Source organism: Neomonachus schauinslandi, chromosome 4 (genome assembly GCF_002201575.2).
Source record: "Neomonachus schauinslandi chromosome 4, ASM220157v2, whole genome shotgun sequence".
Taxonomy (NCBI): domain Eukaryota; kingdom Metazoa; phylum Chordata; class Mammalia; order Carnivora; family Phocidae; genus Neomonachus; species Neomonachus schauinslandi.
This window is the reverse complement of record NC_058406.1, coordinates 174598537-174608436: the sequence shown is the minus strand read 5'-3', so window position 1 is coordinate 174608436 and position 9900 is coordinate 174598537. Positions and strand designations below refer to the sequence as shown.

At 53.4% G+C, this 9900-nt stretch overlaps 1 protein-coding gene across 3 annotated transcripts; it reads right to left on the bottom strand.

Moving 5' to 3' along the window:
- Window positions 1-437: 437 nt before the first annotated feature.
- On the bottom strand, window positions 438-7794 carry MYC (MYC proto-oncogene, bHLH transcription factor). Of its 3 annotated transcripts, none has more exons than XM_021688451.1 (3): window positions 7750-7794; window positions 2864-3632; window positions 438-1497 (listed from the first exon to the last, which is right to left on the bottom strand). In XM_021688451.1, exons 2-3 carry the CDS (start codon window positions 3618-3620, stop codon window positions 938-940), a joined length of 1317 nt encoding a protein of 438 aa, XP_021544126.1. In that variant the 5' UTR covers window positions 3621-3632; window positions 7750-7794; the 3' UTR covers window positions 438-937. The 3 variants fall into 3 exon arrangements, with proteins under 3 accessions (XP_021544126.1, XP_021544125.1, XP_021544127.1); XM_021688450.2 differs by lacking the exon at window positions 7750-7794 and adding an exon at window positions 5304-5608; XM_021688452.2 differs by lacking the exon at window positions 7750-7794 and adding an exon at window positions 5304-5608 and having other exon boundaries at window positions 2864-3629.
- Between the last annotated feature and the right edge of the window lie 2106 nt (window positions 7795-9900).

Genomic DNA, 9900 nt, shown 5'->3' with positions numbered 1-9900 from the left:
GCCTAGTACCTGGTTAATAGTAGTTAAGCAGCAAGGGAGTAGCATGGGTTAACCCAACTGGAGTTTCTTCTTCATCTTCCTCCCACCCCCAGCCCTTACCTCCTTTGTGTACTTAACTTATCTTTAACCTCTGGCACCCCTTTGCCTTCTCACCAGCCTACTGCCTGTTCATTCTTTCATGTAGCAACTCTGGCCCTATCACAAATCTCCAGGAAGCATCTTATAACCCTGAGAAAATAAAGCCCTTAAGGCCCCAGACCCATTTTAACAAAGAAAAGCCCTTGCCCTTTCTTAAATAACTTCTTTTCCCATCTTTGTAAACTCATTCCCTTGAGGGCCAAATTCTGTGAATTGGAATTGATGAAAAGAGAATGGAAAGAAAAAAAAAAAAAAAAAGGCAAGAAAAGAAACAAAACACTCACAACTTAAGATTTGGCTCAATTATATATTTGCCAGGTATTTTATTTTTTCTAAAAACAATAGAAAAAATCAACTTTAAAAAGGAAAATGTACTTAAATAAAAAAAATTATGGTTTATAATACATGGTTTGAATTCTTGTATAACTGCTATAAACGTTTTATTAAAGTTATTTACATTTAATGGCCATATTTACATGGGGAAGTGGGGTAAACTTTACGATTTTTTAAAAACAATTCTTAAATACAAATCTGTTAAAGGAAAAAAAAAAAGACGGCAAGCATAAAAAAAAGTTCTTTTATGCCCAAAGTTCCATTTGAGGCAGTTTACATTATGGCTAAACCTTTCAATCCTAAGGCTTAGCCAAGGTTGTGAGGTTGCACTTGAACATGCATTTGAAAAAAGTTCAGATATGAGGAGCTGCTACAGTTCTGTCAGAAGGAACCCGTTCCCTTACTTTCTCTTAGTAACAAATGAGAATTCATGACCAATTCCAGTTCCGCCCTCCAATAGGTGGACTTAGGCACCAGAGTTCCTTAGCTGTTCCAGTTTGTGTTTCAACTGTTCTCGCCGCTTCCGCAACAAGTCCTTTTCTGAAATGAGCTTCTGCTCCTCTGTTTGGACCGACAGGATGTACGCGGTGGCTTTTTTAAGGATGACTACCTTGGGGGCCTTTTCATTGTTTTCCAACTCCGGGATCTGGTCACGCAGGGCAAAAAAGCTCCGTTTCAGCTCGTTTCTCCTCTGGCGTTCTAAGACGTTGTGTGTCCGCCTCTTGTCGTTCTCCTCTGTGTCCGAAGACCTGGGGCTGACACATTTGCGGTTGTTGATCTGTTTCAGGACCCTGCCACTGTCCAACTTAGCCCTCTTGGCGGCAGGAGAGTCCTTCCTGGTGGAGGGGGGCGCTGCGTAATTGTGCTGATGCGTGGACACGTGGCATCTCTTAAGGACCAGCGGGCTGTGAGGAGGTTTGCTGTGGCTTCCCACCGAGGGTGACCCCGATTCTGACCTCTTGGCAGGGGGCTGCCTTTTTTCCACAGAAACAACATCAATTTCTTCTTCGTCTTCTTGTTCTTCCTCTTTAAGAAAGGAAATAGAAACCACCCGGTTAGCCACGTTTCCTTAAAGCAATCAATGACCAGATTAAATGAATGCTGTGTAAATATAAGGCATTATTATGTGAGAAAGAGCCCTGGCACCCAGTTATCCGCAGAGAACGAACTAGCCAACCGACCGCGCTCTTCTTGCCACGAAGGCCCGAGTCAGAAAGGGAGAATGACAGCTAGCTTTACGGCACAGACAAGAAAATTACAATTTACCAGGATAACACATTGATGCCAGTTCTTACCTAAGACTTTTTTTTTTTTTTAAAGATTTTATTTATTTGACAGAGCGAGACACAGCGAGAGAGGGAACACAAGCAGGGGGAGTGGGAGAGGGAGAAGCAGGCTTCCCGCGGAGCCGGGAGCCGGACGCAGGGCTCGATCCCAGGACCCTGGGACCATGACCCGAGCTGAAGGCAGGCGCCCAACGACTGAGCCACCCAGGCGCCCCTTACCTAAGACTTAATGAGGCTTTGGACACACCCAAAGCAAAGCACATTCCCAAGCACCTCCTATTTTTTTTTTTTTTTAAAGATTTTTAAGGGATTTTACTAAGAACACTTCAGGTGTTGCAAATGATAGCTTCAAATCTGTTGGTAGGACTTTAGCAACTCCCTATTTTACTGGAAGTGCAAAAAGAAAAAAAAAAATTCCCGCGGCTTTGCCAAAAGTTCTAGGGGTGGGGGAAGGAGAAAAAAAAAGTCCAATTTTGGCAAGGATTTGCTTTTAAGTGTTCAGAACAGGCTGAACGGATCCCAGCTCCTCAGCCCGAAGGCCCTTAGGGCACTTTCACTAGTTCCCAGCACCCCGTGGGGAGGCTGCCCTGCCTCTGTCCGCTGCCCGAGTTCATTTTTCCGTGGATCTGTAGGCCACGAAATCCCACCAGCTTCTCGCGAGGCAATTCATTCACTCTCACAGAGATCAATCCTCTCTTATCCCCCTTCACACACACCCTCACCGCCCACCCTGGGGCAATTAAAATGCTTAAGAAAAGTAAGAGGGAGTGGATGGAGTTGCAAGATAAGCCAGAAGATTTAAAAACCCAAATGAAATTCCTAAGGGGAGGGAGAGAGAGGAGGGGGCTGGCCACGGGGGGCAGTCTCAGAAGAGATAGGAGGGAACCCTAAAGCCCTGTTTTCCGGGATGATGAGCTCCCAGATGCTTCCAGATCTAACATTTCCCTTTCCAAATGTGAGAAAAGAAAAGAAAAGAAAAGAAAAGAAAAGAAAGGAAAAGAAAAAAGGCTGGGTCAACGGAAGTGGCCAGCTGAATGAGCCGCCCCGGGAAAATCATTAGGAGACCCAGTTGCCCCCTGTGACAGGCCGGGAGGGGCTCAGCTTACCCGAGTCGCTGCTGGTGGTGGGCGGTGTCTCCTCGTGAAGCGCCAGGGGCTCGGGACTGGCCCGCGGGGAGGACTCTGCCGAGGAGAGCAGAGAGTCCGAGGACGGGGAGAAGGCGGTGGAGTCCGGGGAGGCGCAGGGCTTGGGCGAGCTGCTGTCGTTGAGCGGGTAGGGAAAGACCACGGAGGGGTCGATGCACTCGGAGGCGGCGGCGCTCAGGTCCTGCAGGTACAGGCTGGAGGTGGAGCAGCCGCCAGGCCCGCGGGCGGGGCTCGGGCTGCCGCTGTCTTTGCGCGCAGCCTGGTAGGAGGCCAGCTTCTCGGAGACCAGCTTGGCGGCGGCCGAGAAGCCGCTCCACATGCAGTCCTGGATGATGATGTTTTTGATGAAGGTCTCGTCGTCCGGGTCGCAGATGAAGCTCTGGTTCACCATGTCCCCTCCCAGCAGCTCGGTCACCATCTCCAACTGGTCGGCCGTGGAAAAGCTGCCGCCGCCGCCGTCGTCGTCCCCCCTGGGGGAGAAGGACGCGACTGCAACGTAGGAGGGCGAGCAGAGCCCCGAGCGGCGGCTCGGGGACAGCGGCGGGGTGGGCAGCAGCTCGAATTTCTTCCAGATATCCTCGCTGGGCGCCGGTGGTTGCAGCTCGCTCTGCTGCTGCTGCTGGTAGAAGTTCTCCTCCTCGTCGCAATAGAAATAAGGCTGTACCGAGTCGTAGTCGAGGTCATAGTTCCTGTTGGCGAAGCTGACGTTGAGGGGCATCGCGGCAGCCTGCTGAGGGGGGCACACAAAGGGGGGGGGCGGTCGTGAGTTAAGAGGGTCTGGGTGGGTGCCGCAGCCCCGCGCAGCGCGCGCCCCGACGCCGAACCGCGCGCGCTCCCCTTCGAGCGCTAGCCCCAGAAGGGGCCGGTGGCGGGGAAGGGCACCCTCTCATCCCCTCCAGGTGGCCCCCTGCTAGCTGGGACACACACTTGGTGAACCAGCTGCGGAGCGCCCGCGGAGCTTGCGTTCCCCCCCGCACCCCCACCTCGGAACGGGTGCCCGGAGCGCGAAGCCCGGGAGTCCGCCCCGCCGCCGCCGAGCAATCGAAATTGGTTTTGGCCTCCTTAAGTGGCCGGGGGAGGCGGCAGCGGGGAACACAATCCGCCAAACCCGATGGCGCAAAAGTTTTGCGCCACCTGAAGGAGAAGGCAAGAGGCGCCGCGGCAGGACCGGCGGCGCGCGGCCCCCTCCCGCGCCGGGCCCCTCCGCGCCGCGCCCGTTCCCACTCGCGCCCTCGCCGCGCTCCTTCCCCCGCGGGCGCCGCCGCCCCTCCCAACCCCCCCCCCCCGCCGCCCTTCCATCCCCACCCCCAGCGCGCCCCCCTTCCTTCCTCCGCCGGCTTTTCTCGGTGTCTCTCGCCGGCTGGTGGGGCGAGCCCAGCCGCTGGCCGTAACACTTCCCCCCATAAATAAAAGGGGGGTGTTAGATAATAACAGGGGCACCTCCCTGCAACACCCAATACGGCGACGCAACTGCGCCAGAGCCCCTGCTGCGATCCCGCGCCCGGAGCCGGGCGTTTTCCCCTCACCCGCCGAGGGTAGCAGCTGTTCTGGAAAAGCCCCGAGCCCAGCTCCTTGCCGTCCCTCCGCATCTCAGGGGCGCGGGGACACCAGGGGCCGCGGCGGGGGAGCCAAGGATGGGTGCGGAGATTCGCCCTCGTTTCCCCCAAGTCCATGATTCCAGGAGAATCGGACACATCCCTGCCCAGCCTCCCTTTCCCTGGTCCCTGCGCCTCCCCAACACCCGGTCCCCAACCAGTCCCTCGGAAGCCCAAGATCCCTAATTTTATTAATCTTTTAAAAAGCCAAATGCCAACTTCTTAAAAGGAACAGGGGGTGAATGGGAAACGCCGCGGGGATCGGCGGGCGGGACGCGCCGCAGTGTCTGTCTCCGGCTGTCAGAAATGCGGTAAGACGGAATTTAAATGCCCTTTCCGAGACGCGGAAAAGTCAGCGGCTGCGGAGCTCTCTGGCTCCCACACGCAATTTGTAATCCTTACTCCCAGGAGCTCAGGATGCACAGGGCTCTCTGCCCACCGCGAAGCACAGCACCCCCCGCTCCCTCCAAAAAAGCAAAAGCAATTAGTGCAATAAAGCAGGAATGTCCAGCTGGTCGGGGGCAGCGTCAGTATACATAAGCAAAAATCTCTAAAGACGAGTTTTAGAAACGCACCCGTCGTCCCTCTGCCTTCTCCCCTCCCATCTTGACAAGCCGCTCTCCCCCATCCAGTTCTGGTTCGTCCTCACCCCACCCCGAGCTACCACAACTACTGAGAAAAGTGTCAATAGCGCAGGAATGGCTGAGACGACACCCCAATTCGGGGATTCGACTCCGACTCGTCGCGGCATTGCATTAAGGCGGTAGGGAAAATAAATGAGAACACAAATAGATCCGGGTGCTTACCGGGTTTTCCACTACGCGAAGGAAATCCAGCGTCCAAAAAGCGGCGAGGAGCGCCTTTCGGAGGAGCCGGTCGCGGGCAGCGGCGGGGAGAAGTGTCTCCCCAAATAGGCAGAATAGCCTCTCCGCGTCCGGAGAGTCGCGCTCTCGCTCGGGTCTTGTAAGTTCCAGGGGCAAGTGTCCGCCCGCGGCAACGGGCAAAGTTTCGCGGGGGCTCTGGGGGTTGCGCCCCGCTGGCACGGGTGGACGGGCCGGGTGGGGTGGGGGCGGCTGGGCCGGAGGCGAAGCCCCCTTTCGCTCCGGATCTCCCTTCCCCGGGCGCCCGGAGCGCCACTCGGCTCACTCGGCTCACTCGGCTCGCTCTGCTCGCTCTGCTCTTCCACCCTAGCGGGCGCGCCCGCTCACTCCCTCTGTCTCTCGCTGGGATTACTACAGCGAGTCGGATAAAGCCCGAAAAACCGGGTTTTATATTGCTAGGCACGATCCCGCCCCCCTCTGTTCTCTTTTTCCCGCCAAGCTCTGAATAGCCCTGCCCTTCCCGAGGCCGGCGGGGAGCCAGGCGGCGGCCGGGGCGCAGCGACGGCGGCGGTGGCGGCGGCAGCGGCGGCAGCGGGGAGAAGCGCAGTTCGGGGGGTCCTCGGCCGCGCAGACCCTCGCATATAAAGGGCGGGTGGGCGGGGATTCGCGAGAGAGGATCTTTTTTCTCTCTCCCCCCGCCCTCCGCTTTGGGAACCAAGGAGGGGCGATACTGTGGAGGGAGGGACGGGGGTGGGGGAGCGGGGAGGAGACTCAGCCCTTTCGGCCTGGCACTCCAGTGCGCCGAGCTCTCGGATGTAAACAGTCAGAGCACAGCTTGAATTAACTGCGCGCGCCTACCATTTTCTTTCGCTCCCGCTCAAACCCTGTCCCTTTCTCCGTTGCTCCTCTGGCGCAGCGCTGGGTTTGACAAACCGCATACTTGTCCTGCGCGCTTAAATCATCGCAGGCGGAACAGCTGAGCCTTCCACACAGAATACACCGTGTACCCACCGCCCCGCCAGGCACGTCCCGGGCGGACGGGCGCCTCCCGAAGGCTGGGGACAGGGCAGCGTTTGGAAAATCAGTCCTACGAAGAACGGGAGGGAAGCAGGGGTATTTATGGTCGCGCGCTCGGAGTGTGTGGGGTGTTAGTGTCGATGGGGATAAGTGGTAAGAGATACAAGGAGGACGATGATGCCTGGAATATTAAAATAACTCAGCAACCCACTGCCACGTATACTTGGAGAGCGCGTTATGAATAAACACCCACTGCATTTGTCGGCGGTGTTATGCCTTATATGCCTACGGCTACCTATCGCGATTGGGTACCTTCCACCCCGAATGAATCCCTCAATTTGCTGCCTAGGCAGCAGACACCCACGCCCCCGCCCCTCCTACGCAGGCCTCCAGGGGGGTCGGCGGGAGCCCGCTCTTCCCCTCAGGACGCGCTAATCCTTGAGATCTTTCCTGCGTGCTCCCTAACTGGAGTTAGGGAGGAGCGCGGTTGCGGGTGCGCGCGGCGGGGGACCCTCCCCCGCCCGCTTTCCCCCAGTCTGCACCCGCATCCCACCCCCACGCCTCTCGCTCGGAGTTCCCAATTCCGCAGCCAGGTTTCAGAAAAGAGACAAATCCTCTTTGCGCCCCGTGGCGCCGGTTTGCACCAGCCTGGGGTTCCCAGGTTTGGGGGAAATCAAAGGCGCTAGACGCGAGAATTTTTTTTTTTTTTTTTTTGCCGGGGCGGGGGGCGGGGGGGAGCCTCGAGACCCGCGTTCCCAGAAGGCCAGGGAGGAGGCGAGCTGGAGGACCCTGCTTCGGGAGTTTGCAGAGACCCTGGTGAAGAAGACCGTTAACTCTTTCCTCTTCGGGCAAACCGGACATTTACTTCCTTTCTGGGTCTTCTTTCCACTTTTTTATTGGAATCCAGATTATGCACAAAATAAAATAAAATAAAAATGTAAAAAATGCATCGATTCTTATCAAAGTAGAGGAGTCAAATATTACTTCCGTGCCTTTTTGGTGGGTCTTGGGCCAATTAAACATTGGCCAAATTTCAAGCATTAATTTCCTTGTTCACTGACTCTAAATTTTTTTCTGAACACCACACTGTTCAGTGAAGTACTTAGGTATAATCCGCGTACATCTATATACATTTCTTGTACACATTCAACCCAGAATGTTGCCCAACACGACACATGATTTATTCGCTCCCTAAGTAAATCTATATTTAAGATATAATGCATATTCCCTCGGGATTTGCTATTTTGCATTACACTGGGGCATTAAAAACAAAGGCAATCTCCCCACCGTGGTCCTTCACCCAAAAGCATTTTAAGTAAACTTTTCCTTACCCCCCCTCCCCATTCCAAACAAGAAAATCCGGGGTGGGGGGGAGGAGAAGATCTTGCAGAGCATGTTTGAGATAAATTATTACCCGTTGAGTTTGCCGCTCAGCGTTCAATTCTTAAATGAGTAGCAACTTCCTCCAAATCAAGCGCACAGCGCAATTCGGCTTTAAGGGTTGCAAATTACTCCAGCCTCTGGGCCTTTGCCGCAAACGCTAGGAAGCGACCAATCGCTAGTCAAGGTTTTGCTGCAAAGCGTCTTTCCTCCGCCCCCTCCCGGGGCTGCACCCGCCCTGGGGTTTGCGAAAGTAAAGTAAGTGTGCCCTCTACTGGCAGCCGAGATCACCGCGTCCGGATGCCAACTGAGGGAGGGAGGCTGGTGGGGGCAGGGGCGTCCGGCGCGCGGGGGTTTCCTGCGGGGCGAAGGATGTGGTGGCTCCTTAAAAAGAGTTTCCAGCTCCCTCCTTACCGACTCCTTCAGGCCCGCTGCAAAGGAAAGGAAGAAAGAGGAATTACTGGAAGGAAAAGTGGCTCGGAGGCGGCTATTCGACCTCAAAAGCAGTGGTGAAAATAAATCCATCACTACTTATCGACAATGAATTATCACCCCATGGAGAACTGATGCTATTTATGGAAAACACGGAATAATTAACAAGTACAGACACCAAAAAAAAGGTCCAACGAAACTCTGAAGCAGCAAAACAAGCTTTAGCCCGCATGTCTTAGAAAGCCATTGTCTCCTAACCATCGAGTTTCAAAGCAAGATCTTGGATTCATTGGGGGAGGCTAGGCGCAGGAAGGGGAGCGGTATTTGTGTTTTGTTATTATTTAAAAAAAAATTCCCCCCCCCCAAAACAGGGCTGGTGAACAATAGCCAGATGCTTTGATAGTGATGGGGGAGGGGCATTTGAGATCCCACTGGAAGAGAGTGTAAAGGAACATTTTGTTAAAAAGTTTTCATCCCGAAACAACCGGGCAGTAAAGGTTGCAGTAAATGTGAAGGAAACTGACATTGCATGTTTCGGGGGTGCGAATATCTCAAGTAGTCTCTTTATGATGAGAAGGATGCTTTGACAGTGTCTGATCACCTAGGTGTATCCTCAGGAAATTTGGCAACAGGAGATCCTTCCTGCAAGAGGCCTCTTAGGGAGGTTTCCCAGGAATCTGGCTCTTTGGGCTTCGCTCTGCTGGAGGCTGACTACACTCCACAGGACACACAAAACAAAAACAACAAAACCCCAAACCGTCCAACCTAATCAAACAGCAACAGCAAAAGTAAGTTCAGCGTGACCTCAGAGGGTAGTTTGGAAAGCTATTGAAGATGGCACATATGCCCTATCTTAATGTCAGACAACTGAATTATGCCAGCCTGGTGTGGGACCGTTGAGGATGTGTGAACCCCAGGCAGATACGCTGCTTGTGGCTTCAGGACTCAACCACACTCTCCCCCAGGTTGGTGATATCACCTGGGGTGTTACTTTCAAGTAACAGCTTGGCGTTGTAGGGGCCATCCCATTTTACAGCCAAGGAAACAGAAAATCAGATCTCCACCAGGCTCAGGGACTCCATTGTCTTTAAAAAATTTTTAAGAACCACTTGACCTAGAGTAGACATTTGCTGGGTTGAATATGGCGTTGGAGATTAAAACGAATAATATCTTTGCAGATGACCAAAGTGGTGCGTGCTCACTGTGAAGGGAAAATTGTAAAATAGAAAAATAAAGGAATCAGAGAACAGAAAGAGTTTGTAATCCTGATCATCCAGAGATAGCTATTGGGGTTTACCTTTTAAGGACACTGTTTAAGGGACAACTTTGGTCTTTCTACATCCTTTTGGAAATTAGTAGTAGGTGTCTGCTGACCAAGCATTCCTGGTTTGCTGGTCTAGGGACACTCTAAGGCTGTGTCTCTCTTGTTTTAGGGTGTTGTTGGGGTTCTAAGAAGAGGCAGGTCTCCAGAAGGGCAGCTCTGTTATCACCCACAGGGTTGGGACTCCACAGGTTGGGACAGTCCAGTGAGATTTGTCTCCTGGAAGAGAACACTGTGTCACTGCAGGAACATTCTTCCCTCCAGGATGGTACAAATAAGAATCATTAATTCTCACAAACACATATTCTCATGATGACTTTGTGGGTGCCACTTTTAGGCTTAGGAAAAAAGAAGTGTGCAGAAAGAATGAGCAATTTGATCCAACTTTCTCCACTCTTTCCAGAGACGCAAAAGGAGAGATTCAGAATGTGT